Below are 17,821 nucleotides of genomic sequence, written 5' to 3'. Positions count from 1 at the left end.
GTTTTAGAGACTGATTGGGAATCTATATCAACTTATGTTGCATAGAAAATAGTTTTCTTGCTTTCAATCAATTCACCATAACCGAACAATATGCCATGTGAGAAGGACAACAAAAATATAATATCTGTAGCCCATCATTAATGATGGTAACAGGGAGGACTAAGAAGGAAAAAGAGACAAATAAAATCAAGTGCAGTTCCCAAAATATGTACCAAAGAAGATATTGGCTCATTATGATCATACGAAGACAACCAAAAAATAGGATATGAATCATGATCACAAGGGAAGTATGAAGACGCAACAAAGAAACATAAAAATCTAATCAAACTTGTGGTTCATTGTTCTCAATATCTAATATTAATAAATTTAATCGAAAATAGCCTATGAAAAAGCCACATCTAAGAGAAGGCAGCAATTTATTGGTTCCCAAAATTATGAGCAGTTCCTGAAAGATGCTTCCAAGAAGATGCTGGCTCAGTAAGATCATGCAAGGACAACAAAAAATAATATATGATGATGACCACAGGGGGCAGTACGAAGGAGCTACAAACAAACATACAAATCTAATGGGTCTGATGGTTCATCATCATCACAAGAGTTTCAAGCCAATAAATGCTTGAAAGTGGTCCAAAGTATTGCATGGATTGAAGCTGTTAAAACTTGCTGAGTATCCAAGAAATTGACTCCAAGAAACAACACAAACTGTCCCCATATCAGGACCTGACGTAGTCACAGGGGTTAGATGACGATATCAGTCTCACATATGAGGTTTTCAATGTCCAACATTTAAATCAAAATATAATTAAAACAATTTGCCATCTTACGATAAAACAATATATATGCCTAGTGAAGCAACTGGGCTTACATTTCTTCTAATATTACTCATTCTTAAGTTAACTCATCAATATTCTATCAAGTTTAACAGGTTTAACAGGACGAATACACAAATTTAACAGGTCTATCAGTATCACAAATGAGTTTTTCAATGTCCAACGTTTAAATTAAAATAATTTGCCATCTTACTTTAAAACAACATATATGCCTAACGAAGCATCTGGGCTTACATTTTTTTAATATTACTTATTCTTAAGTTAACTCATCAAATATTATATCAAGTTTAACAGGTTTAACAGGACGAAGACACAAATTTAACAGGTTTATCAGTGTCACATATGAGTTTCCCAATGCTCAAAATTTTAATTTAAATATAATTGAAATAACTTGCCATCTTACTATAAAACAACATATATGCCTAATGAAGCAACTAGATTTACATTTCTTCTAATATTACTCATTTTTAAGTTAACTCATCAATATTCTATCGAGTTTAACAGGTTTAACAGGACGAACACACAAATTTAACAGGGGTGAAATCAAGGCCACCCTCTCCAATCAAGCTCTTCTCCAGGCCGATGATGAGTCCTGCTTGATCCGTGATTCTGCAGCAGAAGACAACCAGTTCATCCGGCGGACAGCAAGGTTTCGAACAAGGGCTTCGTTCGATTATTCAAACTAAGCAGGAAACTAAGCAGTACACTGGTGTTCAACCAGGAAGCGTCTTCTTGGAGATGAGATCAAAGGAGATGCCATTCTCTTGCAGGCGTTGCCGAAGATCAGTATGGCCAAAGACGATGCCAGGGGGGTAAACCCCGCCTCGGGGCAATCTCTCTCGCTTTCCCAGCACGATCAAAGCGCACTGGAGGAGGACGATGGGCGTGGTAATGTACCCCACCTCAGGCCCTGAAACTCGGGTGACGATCTCCATGTCCGGTTTGGTTGAAGGGCTACCTCCGTCGGCGTAGCCATGGCCGACGAACCACATCTTGAAGGAGGCGCTGCTCACCTCCTCCTCGGACGGGCCCGTCTTGCTGAACCCGCCGAGGGAGAAGAAGCCCGGGAACTTGAGCAGGAGAGACCTGCCCAGGGAGAACCCAGACAGAAGCCCGATGCTGATCCCGGTGAAGATCACCGGGAGAATTCCAAGGAGAGACCGCGAGCAGATCTTCACGCCGAAGTGGGCGGGTTTCACCCCCGCCCAGAACTCCTTTCTCTGCTCTGCCTGCTCCTCGCTCTCGCCGCAGCCGCGGAGCCCGCCGGGGCTCGCCGCCAGCGCCGCCAGCGTCCGCCGCACGACGGCGGCGTCGGCGGAGGGGAGCTTCAGAGACCAGAAGCCGAGCGATTTCTGCCGCTCGATCAGGGATTCATTCGCGGGTCTCGGCCCCGGGATCTGCAGCGGGAGTTAGAATAAAAAACGGAGGAGAAGGAGGAATTTGAGGGGAGAGCTTACGATCGGCCTCGCAATCTTCGGCCGGGATCGTCTGAATTCTTGCAATTTCCCGGCGTTGGCGACGCCGAGCACGGCGGACTCGTACGTGCCCAAGTTCCCGACGATCTTCTTCTCCGATTCCAAGCTCAGGTAGGCAGTGATCTGATTGGGGGCGGAGGGGGCGTCCCACTGGGCGGAGTTGAACAAAACGCCGAGCTCAGCCGGGATGGAATCGAACCCGCAGGCGGACACGACGAGGGATCCGGACTCGGCCGCCTGGTCGTGGTGCGCGGCCTCGGTCCGCTCCATGAACTCGGGCTCGCCGCAGATGTCGAGGTAGTCGGCGCCGGCTCGAACGCAGGCGGCGACGACGGGGTCGCCGTAGAGGCGGAAGGGGCCGACGCAGTTGAGCACGAGCCGGGCTTGGCGGCAGACGGCGAGGAGGGAGGCGGGGTCGTCGACGTCGGCGGCGATGATGGGCACGGGCGGCGGCGGAGACGGCGCAGCGGCCCAGCGGAGCGCCGCCGCGAGCTTGGCGGGGTTGCGGCCGGCTAGGGCTAGGGTTTGCAGCGGAGAAGAAGGTGGGTTCCCCAGGAACTTGAGAGCCTCCCGCACCACGTACTTGCCTGTGAAGCCAGACGCGCCGAAGATGACCACGTCGTAGCTCCTGCCATGGCGATCCTCGCGCTCCATCTTCTCTTCTTCCTGGAAGTTGTCGAGGAAGAGGGAGACGAGTTCTGTGCCAACTACCGACACGGGAGGAGGTTAAGTAGCGGTATTTACCCAAGGATAACTGGAGATTGATAAAAATCGGGTTTTTAACTGTTCCGTCGCTCTTCTTTTGTTGGGTTTTCGTCGAGATAGAGAGAGGACGAGAGGTGCTGCTCGCGCCTCTGCCTAACCGCATATTTCCCGTCGTTGAGCTGCTGGTCCATGGCTTCTGGTAAGCATCCATGAGCTAGGGTTCGATCCCGCGATCAGGCGGGTAGGAAAATTTCGCAGAATTCTTGTTGATCCCCAAGATCACCGTCTTCCCGATCACTTTCCAGCCTCTCCGCTCGACTGTTCTTGCTCGAGTTTCTGAGCTGAATCTTTCGATTTTCAGGAAAATAAATTTCTGCTTGCGCGATGCTGTGATGGTCCGCGCGGATATGATGCAGGGGACTTCGGCGAGCGGCTTCGCGGCGTCCGCTAATGGCAGCAGGAGCTGTGGATCGGTGGCACTCTGGAAAGAGGAATCTAGGGTTCGTGGAGGGATATTGTGGACCGGCGGGATATCCCCATGGAGAGAGAAGCAACTCTCTCGATCATTTTCCGCGATAGTTCGTGGATCAAGGCGAAGATCGAGCGCCGTTAAAGCCTCGTGGCTGTTCAATCAGCGAAGAGGAGGTATGGATGCCAGCTCCGAGCGCAGCGAGAACGCCAACGAGGACATCTTGCTGTTCTTCTTTCAGCTAGACCTTCAAACTCGGATCCAGGTGAGTTTTCATGTATGCTCGCTCTTCCACTAGGTCAAAATCATTCAATCATTCTCGATTTTCGCAGTACGCTTTGAACACGGAGCAGTACGAAGTTGCCCAGCAGCTGAGGAACAAGCTCGCGGAGGTTGTGCCAGTGATCAAATCCAAATTTCTGCATCATTCTTTCATTTGGATCTGTATAACAAGCTGATCTGGCGTACACGAAAGGTGGAGGGCGAGATCATCAGCAAGCGGGAGGCTAGCAGGGGATCATCTGCGAAGAACGAGGCTCAGGATAAAGCAATTAATCTCCTGTGCCTCCGGTAAGATCCAAACTGATGTCCCAATTCTTCCCATACTGCGCTGCAAAAAAGAAAAGAACAAAAAAAAATTCCATCTCGATGAGCAGAGCGGATCTTCAGAAGGCGATCGAGCGCGAAAACTACACTCTCGCGGCTGATCTTCGGGACGAAATTTCAAAGATCGAGGTGGGCAATAGCTCGAGCAAAATTTCATTTTTTTTCAAAAAAATTGTTTCCCATGTCTTGAGGGGGATGAATTTCTTGAAAACGCAGGCGGAGTCTCTGGCGGCCTCGGCGAAGGCACTCGCATACGAGAATTTGGAGTACTCTTTTCGACTTGGGCAGAAGCTGAAGCACAAGATATTCGGTGCTCATCATCTCTCTTCAGGCGGATTCTTAAAACTTCCACCATAGACTCACTCTGTCTAGTGTCTATTCCCTTCTTCCAGGCTATCAGGCCGTGGTCTGCGGGATGGATCCAGTTTGCTGTGAGACCAACTCTTGGATGGAAGCTGCGCAGGTTGAGAGGCTTAACAGAGGCCCCAACCAGCCCTTCTACCAGGTCAGCTAAACAAACACCCCCTTTCCTCGGCTCTTGCTTTCCTTCTAGACATGGTTGTTCTGTTCTATTCGTTTTAAACGAACAAAAAATTCGCACAAAAGAACCATACAGGGCCTTGTTCTTTGTTCTGTTCTTTTTTTAAAAAAAAAACGAACAAATTCGCACAAAAGTAGAACAAAATTTGCACAAAGCGAACAAAATTTGCACACAGGTCTGTGCGATGTTCTGTTCGAATTTGTTTTTGTTCTGTTCGGAAAACCGAACAGAATGAAAAATTCGCACAAAAAGAACATGTCTAATTCCTTATCATGTCAACTTGCGCTGGAACAGGTCTTGGTCAACGTCAACGAAGAGCCTGAGCTTCTCGTGGCCTACGGTTGGTATCATTCCATGAAAGAAACTCTTCTTCTTCGCTGAGGGTCTGTTGCTTGCCTGTTTGGGGTGTGACCCACTGTCATCTGTTGGGTTGGTGCAGTGGCGGAGGAGAACTTGCTCGCCGAGGAGCCGCTGCCAGCCAAGGCGAGGCCAATGCTTGGAGGGGGGTTTGACCACCCGTATGTCTCCTTCCTGTTTTACGGCGTCGACTCTGCTGGTGACTTCATCCCTGTCAAGCAGCTCCGGGACAAGTACAAGCGGCCCCGCCATGAGGTCCCCGCCGATGGCCAAGAAGACGAGACCTGAGGGATCACAATTGAGTGAATTGGCGACAGAGATCAACAAGTGTTGCTTATGCTGCATCCGGGAGACTTGCTCAATCCTCTGCTCCTCATGAGCTGTCTGATCTTGGCAGCCTCAGGCCACCTTCCCTGGGATGCATACAGGCCCGACATGAGCAGGTAGTAGCTGGCGTCCGTCGGATGCAGCTCCAACATCCGGCGGACGGCGGATTCCCCCAAGTCAATCTGAGAGTGTACACGGCAGCCATGGAGGAAGGCGCCCCAGACGCCGGCGCTGGGCGGCTGCGGCATGCGTTGAATGAACTCCATGGCTTCCTCAAGGCGGCCGGCCCGGGCAAGCAGGTCCACCATAGAGGAGTAGTGAGCCATGCTAGGGGCCGTCTCTGGGTCGGCACACAGCCTGCTGAAGAGCTCCCGGCCCTCGGCCACCATCCCTGTGTGGCGGCAGGCGGTGAGGGCGGCGGTGTAGACAGCTTCATTGGGGGTGACGTGGTCCTTTGCCGCCGTCATCGTTGTCGTCGCTGCCGCCATCTCGCCGAGGAGGGCCAGGGACCTGGCAGGGTCCCCATGGGCACCATGGGCGCTGATCATGGCGCCCCAGGTGGCGTTGCTCCGGCGGCTCATGCCATCAAAAATGGCTCGGGCCGCCGCCTCGTCGCCGGACTTGGCGTAAACGTCCAGCAATGCCGTGGCCACGAAGACGTTGGCCAGGACGCCGCGTTTGGTCGCCTCGGCGTGGCACTGCTGCCCGGCCGAGAAGTCCCCGGCGGCGGCGCAGGCGGAGAGGGCGGCCACGAAGGTGACGGCGTCCGGCGCCGGCCCTGCAGACCTCATGCGCAGGAAGAGACTGAGTGCCTCCACGGCCAGCCCGCCCTGCGCGTAGCCTGCGATGATGGCATTCCACGTAACAACATCTCGGCGGGGGCCGGCGCAGGCGTCGAACAGGCGCCGCGCGTCGCAGAATCGTCCGCCCCGGGCGTACATGGTCAGGGCCGCGTTGGTCACCTGCGCCTCCTCCCCGAGCCCGAGCTTGGCGGCGAGCCCATGCAGGGTCTCGCCCAGGACCGGGTCCTCGAGCTGCGATGCAGCAGAGAGAAGGCTGGCCAGAGTGAAGGCGTTGGGCACAGCAGCCCCCCCTCCGCCCCCGCGGAACAGCTCCACGGCGCGGCGCGGGGCTCCGGCCTGGGCGTAGCCCGCGATCATCGCCGTCCAGGAGACCACGTCCACGGCCGGCAGCTGATCGAAGACGCCGCGGGCGTCATCCGTCATCCCCCACTCGGCGTACATGCCCAGCAACCGCGTGGCGAGAAAAACGTTCCCGGCCATGAACCTCTTGATCACGTAGCCGTGGACGCACCGCCCGAGCCGCGGGCTATCCAGCGCGGACCCGGCGGCGACCAAGCCGCCCACGGTGAACTCGTTGGGCTCCGTCTCCGTCTCCCTCCGCATCCGGATAAACAGGCTCAGCCCTTCCTCGGCGCTCTCGTTCTGAACGCACCCGCCAATCATACAGCTCCAAGAAACCACGTCCCTGTCAGGCATTTCATCGAACACCCGACGAGCGCAGTCCAGCGCGCCGCACTTGCCATAGGCATCGAGGAGAGTGTTAAGCACGAACCCGTCCGGGCTGCCACCCGCCTTAGCGATGACGCAGTGCAGCTTCCGCGCTTGCCATGAGCAGCGTAGCTCGGCGGCGGCCTTCAGCGAGCCGGCGTAGACAGAGTTGTCCGGTGCCAAGCCCGCCAGCCGCATTCGCGAGTAAAGACCGAGGACCCCCGCGTGCTTTTCTCTCTGCAAGAGCCATCTTAACATCACCTTCCACGAGTAGAGGTCGGGATTGTCGACGCGATAGAAGACCGCGGCCGCACCGGCGATGTCGCCGAGCTCGGCGTACGCGCTGGCGAGCTTGGTCTGGCAGGGAAGGTCGCCGCCGAGGCCGGCGGCGACGAGCCGGGCGTGGACTCGAGCCAGCGACCGCGCGGTCCGGCACGAGCCGAGCAGCGCCAGCCACGGTCCCATCAGAGGAACAAGCACGCTTTTTCACGAGAACGAGGCTGTCTTTTAATTATGTACACAGCGTTGTCATTCAGACAACGGGAAGAACAATGGCGGTGCTGGGCTGACATCTCTGCCGCCGTCCCCGTCTCGTCGTCCGTCCCCAACTCATAACCCCGACGACGCCGTCTCTGGACTTGGCAGCAGTGCAAGGGAGAGGAGGACCCGGCGGCGCGGCGGCGGCGGCGGCGGCGACGGCAGCGGGTCTGGGCCGCCGCCGGCACAGGGCCTGGTTAGAAGTCCTCACAAGGCCTCCAATTAGCTGCAGATCTTCAGTGACTTCGTGCCTCGACAGAGAGGCCAGCCCGGGAAGAATCTCCTTCTGGAAGTTTCTGTGCTGGCGGCGCCGCTTCGCCGCCGCCTTCCGCGGCCTGTTCAAGCTGGCCTCTTCCTCTTCTGCTTGTCCGCAGCAGCAATGAAGCGCGCCCAAGTCCGTCTCCTTGAGCTCGAGCGCCTTGCACTCGAAGTAGTCCATCCCGCTGAGTTCATCAACATCGCCCGGGAGAGAAGAGAGGATCACGTCTGCTAGCAAGAGCAAGAAGCCGCCGGAGTCTGCTGCGTAGTTCTTGCTCGAAGGGAGATGATGCTTTGCCTGGGACATCATTTGAATCGCCTGCGCCGCCGCGGAAGCGGCGGCGTCCGCCATTACCGCCGACGGAAGCCGATCGTCCGGGAGACTGGTGATTGGGGCCTCGAGGTCGATCTCTGAGACAAATCTCGTTGAATTGCCCTTGATAGAAGCCGGAGGAACGAACGGGTCTGGGTTCTTCCCGTCGGCTTCCGGATTAGACTGAGTTTGCCCTGATCTGGAATTTCTGTGAAATTCGAAAACGGGATCGTTTCCGTTCGGCGGAGCCAGGTTCAGGTCTACGCCGCTCGGCATCTCATGACTTGGAGTCGACTCCGGCTTCCGATAAAGAGGGTCGATGCTCAGAAACTGATTTTCAGCATTCATTCGGGCGTTTGGGATCGATGTGAATTCTCTGATACTGGCGAGATTTATTGCTGAGGAATAGGAACCGGTGATTCCGGGAGACGCCGTTGCAGTATTCGAGCTCAGATCAGAAGAGTCGTCCGTTTGTCGTGGAGGTTTTTCTGTCGGGAGCCGTGACTCTGGTTTATGATGATTTGGTGAGAGTCCTTGAGACAGCGTATGATGGATTCCCCGAGGGCTGAGCAGAAATGATTCGGAGGATTGGTGGGCTTCCTTGAAAGAGGTTGAATCCAAAGAACCCAGGAAGTTGCTAGTTTTTCCTGTTAAAAAAGTATTGGAAAGATGAAATTAAGAATATAAATTGCAAAGTATCTGATTTTAAAGAAAAATCAATCGGTGACATGAAGATCGATACTGTTTTCGGGCAAACAAACGAGTAGGTCTCTCCAAGTTGACAATGCCTTAAGGTTAAAAATTAAAGAGAAACTTTTCTAACAGATAAATTTTTTAGGGATGATTACAAGTATAGCGTGCGATTCATGAATTAGTGAAGATTAGTCCAGATGTAAATTTGAGCAGATTGTTCGCTCCTCCCTCTTTTGAATTCCGCGAGGCCAAGATAGCAATTACAGAACAACTTCTAATTGAAGGGATGAGCAAATCAAAATGGGCAAACCGTTTGCAAGACTAACACAATGGAAGTTAAAAGACGATAGCGCCCGCACGAACGCTCAATAGTGTATAACAAAGATTAGCAAGCTTGTCCTTTCATATATGCAGTATCTAATAAAGTTAATTATCTCAAAGATCAAGTTTTCGAGAAAAACTTACCAGGATTAGAATTGCACGGGAATGCAAATTCATTTACAGAGTTGTATCCTCTGGAGTGCAGAGCTGTCGAGAAACCCAGTGAAAACGAAAAACTTTCAACAGACTCCTTCTGATGCTCTTCAAGCCTTCCGGGATGAACCATCTGAAGTGGGAAACCAAGACAAGGTACCACCACATCGCCAGATTTTTCAAGAGTCCCGTTTAAATCAGCCATCTTGTGAGCGTACGGCATTTTAACTGAAGAACATGGTCTTTCAGACAGCTTATCACAACAAAACGTTGTCCCAAGCGTCAAATCCACATCACAGTCATAATCAATCCCACCATTTCCACTGACACGGTCGGCAGAATCAAGATGAACTCTGACGGTGTAATTGTCCAGAGAACATTCGAGATCATCATTATCCAAATAGGCATCAGCGGGTAGTTGGAGATCAAACAGTTTCCTAGATGTCTCTGTCGGTCTGGAATGCGGCAAGTGGTCACTTTTAGAATAATCGCTTCCCCTTGACACGAGACTGAAACGGGAGGGCGATCCATTGAAACATTTTATTGCATCTTCAGATTCAGAAATTCCCGCCAAGCCGTAATTTCCATTGATTAAACGAAAACAACTCCTCAGTTGGCACTTCTCGGCATCATTTTTGAAGAGTGTGGGTCGAGTCGACTGCACTTGAGCAGGCCAAAAGCGTCCTTCTTCCCGTTTCAGTTCATGCATCATATTTCTTTGTACACGATAGAGGCGGTGGAGTTCTATGACCTGCGCAAGCAAGAAATTACAATAAAATGTTAAGAAGATTGTTTAAGCAAATGCAGAAGTTAAAAATTATGGGAAATGCTAATAAATCCTTTTAGAAACAATCTTTGAGGGTTCTAGATTCCGCGATGGATAATAAACAAATCTATGGCAAATGACAGGTTATCAAGATGGTGTGGAAAAGAACAAATGGGAAACCAAAGGAAAAAGACATGGTTGGTCCCCAAAATTCTCTTCAGCCCCCTTAACAGAAACTTGTAGAATTGTTTATGTTATGGAGCTGTAAGCATGAAGATTTACCTGTTTCTTGAAGACCTCCTCGTGGCTCAGCATTGTTTGCCTTAACAACGTTTTATAGTACTCAGAGCAACTATCGACAGTCTTTGACATAAGACCATTGTACATGTGCTCATTATATGTTCCCTCGCAGAAAGGAGTCCAGACGCCTTTTGTATCTTCATTGAGATCCCCCATAACAAAAATACCGGGTGAATAACCTTTTAATTGCACTTCTGTTCCCATTCCTGAAAAAACTCCAATGCATAACACAACCAAATAAGCATTAAAAAGTCCTGTGAATACACAAAAATTTATCCCACACTTTAAACGAAAAAGATGGATGAAAACGTCCCAAGAAAACATAGATCAGTTTTGAGGGGAGAAAAGGAGGCGTATTGAACTAGCGACGTTAAGGAAAAAGAGGAAATAACTGCGTAGAAAAACAAATCATCCTCATTCCCTCCCACGCGTTCCAATTCTGGAATAATTTAGTCAATTTCCCCGAGGTTGCCCCATCTTCGAATAGCGGATAATTAGAAGAAGGTATGGCGACAGCTCTAGTTCTTGGATCTCCAGGCCTTCACTTCTGCAGAGTCCGCTCGCTCGTAGGCAACCAAAAAAAAAAATAGTATGCGTGGGATCTGATGAAAAGAAAGAAAAAACAGGTGCCGTAGAGCGGTAACAGGGGTACTCCACCAACATTAGGAGCATTAAATGACAGACAGCCTAAGAAACACCGACATGCCAAACCCCCCATCGTCGACAAACACAAGAAACAAGAGATCACAAATCCACGGAAATCAAACGAACAATCATTACCAAAGTTCGCGAGGCGAGCAACAATCAATCGGCCGTTTCTTCTCCCATCCGACGCCCCCGTCAGCGATCGGAATGGGCTCAAGCGAAGCCCCCCTCGCTCCCAACGCTCTCCCCGCAACAAGAATCAATCGCTCGCGGAAGAGAATCCAGGGTCAGTAATGAGGCGCGGATCCCAGATTCCCCAAAACGAGGAAGATGTTCGAAATCGTCCCCAAGACGAAATCTTTCCTTGCGCCGCCGCACAGACAGATTTAGCCAAAGGGATGCAGTCATACAGATGGATGGATAGATAGATTGATAGGCAGAGATAGAGAGAAAGAGAGAGAAAATCTCTCGGAGAGCAGACGAGCTTCGAAGAACAGTGACAGGGGATTTGTCAACATCTGCTACTATTTATTCTCTGCAGTACGTCTTCTCCCTCCCTTCTCGACACACTCTCTCTGTCTGTCGCCTCGGCCGCCCCCTCTCTCCCTACCGGATTCTCCCCCCAAATATCTCCATTAACTGCGCCTTCCCCCGCGGATTTATGACGATCGTGAAGACATGGACGGATTCCCTTCGAATGAGGTCGCATCCCAAGTTCTGAAAAACCTCTGGGTTTTGATATAATTTTCCCTCTCCTGATTCCTCCACTCCTCTGCTCCATGCGGGGCCTCTTTTCCTTTTATGCCCCTATCTCATTCGGGGAATTACCGATTCGGGGACCCGCGTGTGATCGAATTTTAATGTCATTCAGCCCGTTCTTGTGATCGAATTTAGGGGGGTCCTGCTGGGGCCCGCCTGTCTTCCTCACGGAGCATCCGTGGTGGGGGGGAGGACGAGGGGGGGTAGTTTCGGGGTTTTGAATTGAAATGACGGATTTGCCCTCGGAGGGAATAAGGAATGGATAAGGACAGGGGGGGTAAGGGCCACGTTCTTTTGTATTTACAGGGCGATGGATTTGGTAAAAGGATCGGACGGTCGGCGTTAGCGGAGGCCTTTGCCCCAGACGAGACCGACGATGTCCTCCCAGAGGCGGGCGCAGTCCATGTCGATGACGCGGGCGCTGCAGGCCGCCACGGCCCAATACCCAGCCCGGACCTCGGCCCGCAGCTGGGCCGGCCCATCCCAGCCGCAGTGCCCGTCGAAGAAGCGGAAGTCGCCCACGGCGGCCGCGCCGGCCCGCACCATCTCCCCCGCGCGCGCCACGCCGCGGTGTGTCCCGTAGTGGAGCCCGTCCATGACCTCCGGCAGCGCGCCGCCGCCGGGCCCGCGCGCCAGGAAGACCCCCTCCTCTCGTGGGCCGCCGAAGAAGAGCGGCCGGCCCAGGAACGTCCCGGCCGGGTCCATGTCCGCCGGGCCCGCGTCCTTTATGGACATGAGCGAGGGCCGGTTCAGGATGATCCCGGTCGGCGGCCCGACCGGGAAGGCCGAGAGGAGGAGAACCACGGTTCGCTCGAAGATGTGCACCCCGTCGAGCCGCTCCGTCGCCACCAGAAGGCAGCCGGTCTCCGGCTCGTGCAGCGCGTGGGCCCACCAGTCCCCCGACCCGGTGCGTGGCCCCACCTCGCCCGCCACCAGCTTCGCCCGGAAGGACCGCCAGTCGGGGGACTCCGCCGCCGCCGCCGCTGACGCGGCGCCGTCGTCTCTCAGGCTACTCCCCACCACGACCGACGAAGTAGACCACCGGCGGCGCCGCCGGACGGGGACCGCTGCCTTGGCGAAGGACTTGGAAGCGACGAAGCAAGAAGACTCCATTGATCGCCGGCGGTGGCGGCCGCTGATCGGCGCGACATAAAAGGGCTCCGGCGTCTTCTCTCCGCCACAAGATTTTTTTTCCTTTTTTTTTCCTTCCCGGCGCTTTTCTGACGTGGTGTGACGTTGACGCCCCACCCAGACTCTTGTGGCTGCGCTTTATCCCCTTCCTAGACGCAAGGAAACTATGGGAAAGTTCTTCCTTTTTTTTTCTGTCCCTACTCGTTCAGACGATAAAGATCAGAGCTACTTACTCAGTTTATCCGTATCCACGTGGCATGCCGTTCCCTCCCTCGTGGACGGGAGGGGACGGCATCCGGCGTGGACGACTGGCGGACGTGCCGCGGTCAGACGGTTCGGTGGCCCGAGAAAGGCCGACGGTCGGGCCGGCTCGAGACGGGGCTTGGCGGGCTCGCCGCCGCGGCCGGGTGGATGAGCAGCAGCGCCTCGTGGACCTCCTCCATGGTGGGCCGCGCCTGAGGCGCCTCCTCCGCGCAACGCAGCCCAATAGCGAGGAGCTTCGTCATCGCGTCCCGTCCCTCGCGGGACCCACCGCCGGCCAACCGGGCCGCCCCCGCGCGCCCTCTCTGGCTCGCCAGTCTCACAAGGTCCACCAGGCAGTCCTCACCGCCGTCCAGCGCCGCCCTCCCCGCCGCCAGCTCCATCGCCAGCACCCCGAAGCTGTACACGTCGCCCTTGGTTGTGGCCTGCCACCTCTGCCCGTACTCGGGCGCCACGTACCCCACCGTCCCGGCGATCGCCGTGCTGACGTGGCTGTCCCCGGGCCGCACCACCCGGGCCAGCCCGAAGTCCGTCACCCGGGCCCGGCCCGCGCCGTCGAGCAGCACGTTGCTGGCCTTCACGTCGCGGTGCACCACGGCGGGGACGCACTCGTGGTGGAGGAAGACCAGGGCGCGAGCCACGTCGGAGGCGGCGCCGAGCCGCCTCCGCCACCCGAACCGCGCCCAGTCCGAGACCACCCCCTCGAGGGTCCCCCCGGGCATGTACTCGTAGACCAGGAGCCGCTGGGCCCCCACCAGGCACCAACCGTAGAGCGCCACGAGGTTGGGGTGGGGTTGGCGGCTGAGCACCTCCATCTCGGCCTGGAACTCCCGCTCCCCTTCGGCCCCCTCCCTCTGCAGTCTCTTCACCGCCACGCGGCGCCCATCCGGGAGCACCCCGCGGTACACCACGCCGAATCCCCCCCGTCCGATCACCATCTCCTCGGCGAACCCGCCGGTCGCCGCGGCTATGTCCTCGTACCCGAACGAGACCGCCTTGTCCAGCAGAATCAAGCTCTCGTCCTCCACGCCAGCGGCTTTCACGACCGTCGGATTCTCCACGTCGGCGGATCGGCGGCACCCGGAGAACCAGGCGAGAATCACGAACCCCACAAAGAACAGGAAAGCGGATAAACTGAAGAAGATCCAGAACGCCTCTTCCCCTCTTCTCCCGCCGCCGCCGCCGCCGCCGTCCGCCGCCGCCGGGCCGGGAGAACTGACCCTTCTTCCCAGAACAATGAGGGGATCGCCGAGGAAGGAACTCTCGTCGAACGTCGACAAAGGTCCGGTCTTGGGAATGACCCCCCCCAGGAGATAGTTGAAGGAGACGTTGAACAGGCTGAGCTGCGAGAGGCGGTTCAAGGTCTGAGGAATCTCCCCGGAGAAGTTGTTGCAGGAGAGATCCAAGCTCTGGAGACACCTTATCTCGCCCACCGTCGCCGGAATCTCCCCCGAGAGAAGATTCCTCGACAGATTGAGCACGATCAGCGGGACGAGCCCGATCTCCGCCGGCAGCCGTCCGATGAGACTGTTGCGGTTGAGATGAATCACGCTGAGCCACTTCATCCTCCCCATCTCCGCCGGGATCTCGCCGGAGAGCTCGTTCCCGGCCAACTGGAGGTAGCCGGTGACGGCCAGAGTCCTGACCGTGGACGACCGGTTGAGGCAGATGGGCAGGATTCCTTGGCCGGTTAGAAGGTCGGTCCAGTAGCGCCGGCACTGTCTCCTGTCCATGAGAGCGTTGAAGAAGCTGAACGGGGGGTAGTCGGCGGGCAGCCACCGCGAGAAGGCGAGGCACTCGCCGGTGCTGGCGGCGACGGCGCCGCCCCTCCGGTTAAGTCGAAAGGTCTCCTCCGGAGAACTCCCCATCTTGGCTATGTCCTTGGGGATCCCCCCAGAGAGGTTATTATCAGCGAGGTTCAGCCACAGCAAGCTCCTGCACCCCCCCATCTCCGGCGGTATCCTCCCCGTTAGAGAGTTATCCGCGATGGTGAGCCACAGCAAGGAGGAGAGCTTTCCCAACGACGACGGGATCTCTCCCGATAGCTTGTTGTGAGACAGGTCCAGCAGTTGTAATGTGATTATGTCTCCGAACGATGAAGGTATCACGCCGGAGAAATTGTTGTGCGCCAGTATGAGTATCCTCAGCCGCGGCATCGTTGCAATCTCCGGAGGCAATGAACCGGAGAAGCTGTTCAGGCTGAGGTCTAATCTCGCGATGTTCTTCAGATTCAAGATTCCAGAAGTCTGAAGCCCTCCGTTGTAGTTGTTGCCGTGCAGCGTGAGAGATTCCACCTGCGTGAATCGCCCGAAGATGGGCTGGATTTCCCCGCCGAAGTTGTTCTTGCTTAGATCGAGGACTGCGAGCTTGGCGCAGTTGAGAAGCTGCTCGGGTATGCGGCGATCGAAGGTGTTGTTCCCCAAGAACAGGTATTCCAGCTGTGGCAGAGATCCGATGCTCGAAGGTATCTCCCCGCTGAATCTGTTCCCCCACAAGTCTAGATTCTTCAGGTTCCTGCAGTTGGAGATGGTCTCGGGGAAGGCCCCCGTGAGAAGATTCTGAGACAAATCCAGCGAGCTGAGGCTGCAGTTCTCGGGAAAAATCTTCCCCTTGAGAACGCCGGTTATGCCGTTTCCTGATGCGGAGAACTCTATCAGATTTGAAAACCCAGGCCAGATGGTTCCTGAGAACCTGTTAGAACTGAGATCCAGATATTTCAGCTTCGGACATCTGTCGAACAGGTCGCTGATCTCCCCGCTGAATCGATTCGTGGAGATGTTGAAGACGACCAAATTGCCGCAGAATTCCCCCAAATCCGACTGGATGCTGCCGTTGAAACGATTCAGAGAGATGTCCAAGACTTCGAGTTTGTACGGTCCGGAGAGATTAAGCGATCCGCCTATGATGTTGCGGGAGAGATTGAGGTGCTTCAAGCTCCCGCACTTGGTCAACGAAATGGGGAGGGAGCCGCAGAGAGTGTTCGTCGAGAGATCTAAGCGTGAGAGCTCCGTGAGATCGGAGAAACCATCAAAGAATTCCCCGGAAATGCTCGATTCTCTGAGGTCGATCTCGGATACTCGACCGTTGTGGCATGTGATCCCCGTCCAGTTACAAGGGGAAGGATCCGACGCATTCCACTGGGCGTAATTCCCTGCGTGCAATCGGTTCTTCTTCAGGAGGAACTCTTTCAGATTGAGAAGAACCTCTTGATCCCTCCGCAAGCCGTCGCCGACGACGGCATCCGGCACTGCAAATTCAACAAAATCCGGAACAACTCAACACAAAAAAAACGAGGGAAGCTTCCAAAACGGAAATCAAAAAATAAACTCACGGCGATACCTGCGACTATGATCAAGCCTATGATCAAGAAAAGACGGCCGCGCAGCATGCAGTTTCTGCGCATTCGATTGGTTAAAAAATTAGAGCAGCCGTGGCGGGATGAGAAGGAGATGGTGATTCAGATATCAGAGAACAGAGACGCCATGATCTTACCACGATCCAGCAGGCGAATATGAGACGATTTCTAGGGCGGCAGCCGATTTCTTGCCGTCGATTTTGACTGACTTCGCATTCGAATTCTCCGGTTTGGGAGAGATTGACGAGGGCGATTCTCATCCGGTCCATTGTCTGACGAAGGATCTGGCAAGATCACGGGAAGGGAGACCGATGGGATTAACCCCGCCGCCTCTGCCAGTTTCTGCCCCGTTCGTCCACCTAACCTTCGTATTGAAAATAAAATTAAAATGTGCTCAGCAAGCGTTTTCGAAACTAAAAAGATGATAACACGTGGCTTGATAACGATGGACGGCCCAGATACGATGGCGTCGTCGTCGTTTGACTCCCGACGTTGTATTAATTGGACTTGTAGTGAGAAGTCAGTTTGAAAATAATACTATGTCTGGCGGAAACCGACGGCTTATTTACAGCGCCTTTTATTGAATATCCGCGTTGACTAGAACCGTAGACTGCGTTTACCTTTTTAAAAAAATTTGGGTTCCCGGGAGAGGAATTAACTATACGGCATTATTTGACAGTGCGACATCTCAAGCTTCGATATGATGCATCCATGTCATGCAATGATACATCATCTATCGTCATTTGCTGAATGTGAGTGAGTTAATAATAAATGATTTAACCTTTTCATGCATAAACAACATTTAAACTTATTTTTATTTTATGCGCATTTATAGTATTCATGGATGAACGTAGAATTTCAAATAATCAAGTGGAAACATAGTTTTAGAGAAATGTTATGGATGGAAACGTTATTTTGGACAAAAGTTATAGATTTATGGCTTTTATTCCACAATGAAAATATTTTATTCGCGCGTGAAATATATGTTAAATGCCTATTTCATGTACTTCAGGCTCTTGCCGGCTTATCAGATTGGCTAAGCCGTGCAGCTGATCAGCTTGAAACGTCATGAAAAATGACGGAGCACGTTATGGAGCATGTTGCGCAGAAAGCTGCATAGAAAAGCATCCTCCATATCATGAACAAGAGCCACAATAGCCATGAGTAAGTGCACGCAGAGGCCAAGTTAGTCACATCATCTGAATAACATGAAAATTTCATTAAGTCTAATTATTATCAGATTGGCATGTTAAACTTTTCTATTTTTTAAATGTCCCACAGATAACACGCATTCTTAATAAGTTCATACGACAATATTTACATGTTTATTTGCACTATAATGGTTATATATGCGTGTTATCAAGCCTAAAATAATTAAATTCATTTATCATAATGATATAAAATTTAAAATATTTTTAGGGTTTTTTTTACACCATATTGTGAAAAAATAATTTATAGAGTCAAAATATGATTTTTTCCCAAAAAAGTCAATTTTATATTTGGAAACA

General features: G+C 53.3%; 6 protein-coding genes across 8 annotated transcripts; 1 reads left to right on the top strand and 5 right to left on the bottom strand.

The window, feature by feature from the left end:
* Positions 1–1,294: 1,294 nt before the first annotated feature.
* On the bottom strand, positions 1,295–3,216 carry LOC144702182 (Saccharopine dehydrogenase). Its single transcript, XM_078574119.1, has 3 exons — positions 3,090–3,216; positions 2,288–3,012; positions 1,295–2,227 (listed from the first exon to the last, which is right to left on the bottom strand). Exons 1-3 carry the CDS (start codon positions 3,199–3,201, stop codon positions 1,544–1,546), a joined length of 1,521 nt encoding a protein of 506 aa, XP_078430245.1. The 5' UTR covers positions 3,202–3,216; the 3' UTR covers positions 1,295–1,543.
* Positions 3,080–5,345, top strand: LOC144702183 (uvrB/uvrC motif-containing protein). Of its 2 annotated transcripts, none has more exons than XM_078574120.1 (9): positions 3,080–3,209; positions 3,372–3,744; positions 3,812–3,871; positions 3,955–4,049; positions 4,136–4,214; positions 4,302–4,395; positions 4,478–4,590; positions 4,921–4,966; positions 5,066–5,345. In XM_078574120.1, the coding sequence occupies exons 2-9, from the start codon at positions 3,403–3,405 to the stop codon at positions 5,269–5,271; spliced, it is 1,035 nt and encodes a 344-aa protein (XP_078430246.1). In that variant the 5' UTR covers positions 3,080–3,209; positions 3,372–3,402; the 3' UTR covers positions 5,272–5,345. The 2 variants fall into 2 exon arrangements, with proteins under 2 accessions (XP_078430246.1, XP_078430247.1); XM_078574121.1 differs by having other exon boundaries at positions 3,126–3,251.
* Positions 4,749–7,286, bottom strand: LOC144702181 (Pentatricopeptide repeat (PPR) superfamily protein). The gene has a single exon (XM_078574118.1). It carries the CDS (start codon positions 7,284–7,286, stop codon positions 5,304–5,306), a length of 1,983 nt encoding a protein of 660 aa, XP_078430244.1. The 3' UTR covers positions 4,749–5,303.
* A 4-nt stretch (positions 7,287–7,290) lies between these two features.
* LOC144702180 (uncharacterized) lies at positions 7,291–11,660 on the bottom strand. Of its 2 annotated transcripts, none has more exons than XM_078574116.1 (4): positions 10,943–11,660; positions 10,145–10,377; positions 9,088–9,847; positions 7,291–8,576 (listed from the first exon to the last, which is right to left on the bottom strand). In XM_078574116.1, exons 2-4 carry the CDS (start codon positions 10,364–10,366, stop codon positions 7,354–7,356), a joined length of 2,205 nt encoding a protein of 734 aa, XP_078430242.1. In that variant the 5' UTR covers positions 10,367–10,377; positions 10,943–11,660; the 3' UTR covers positions 7,291–7,353. The 2 variants fall into 2 exon arrangements, with proteins under 2 accessions (XP_078430242.1, XP_078430241.1); XM_078574115.1 differs by having other exon boundaries at positions 10,145–10,368.
* A 121-nt stretch (positions 11,661–11,781) lies between these two features.
* LOC144702184 (PPR containing protein (DUF179)) lies at positions 11,782–12,821 on the bottom strand. Its single transcript, XM_078574122.1, has one exon. The coding sequence runs from the start codon at positions 12,677–12,679 to the stop codon at positions 11,909–11,911; it is 771 nt and encodes a 256-aa protein (XP_078430248.1). The 5' UTR covers positions 12,680–12,821; the 3' UTR covers positions 11,782–11,908.
* A 41-nt stretch (positions 12,822–12,862) lies between these two features.
* On the bottom strand, positions 12,863–16,708 carry LOC144702179 (Leucine-rich repeat protein kinase family protein). The gene is made up of 3 exons (XM_078574114.1): positions 16,451–16,708; positions 16,298–16,353; positions 12,863–16,205 (listed from the first exon to the last, which is right to left on the bottom strand). Exons 2-3 carry the CDS (start codon positions 16,344–16,346, stop codon positions 13,024–13,026), a joined length of 3,231 nt encoding a protein of 1,076 aa, XP_078430240.1. The 5' UTR covers positions 16,347–16,353; positions 16,451–16,708; the 3' UTR covers positions 12,863–13,023.
* Positions 16,709–17,821: the final 1,113 nt, after the last annotated feature.

This window comes from Wolffia australiana, chromosome 4 (genome assembly GCF_029677425.1).
Source record: "Wolffia australiana isolate 7733 chromosome 4, ASM2967742v1".
NCBI lineage: Eukaryota > Viridiplantae > Streptophyta > Magnoliopsida > Alismatales > Araceae > Wolffia > Wolffia australiana.
Note: the sequence above shows the minus strand (reverse complement) of the source record. Positions and strands in the feature narration are given on the sequence as shown.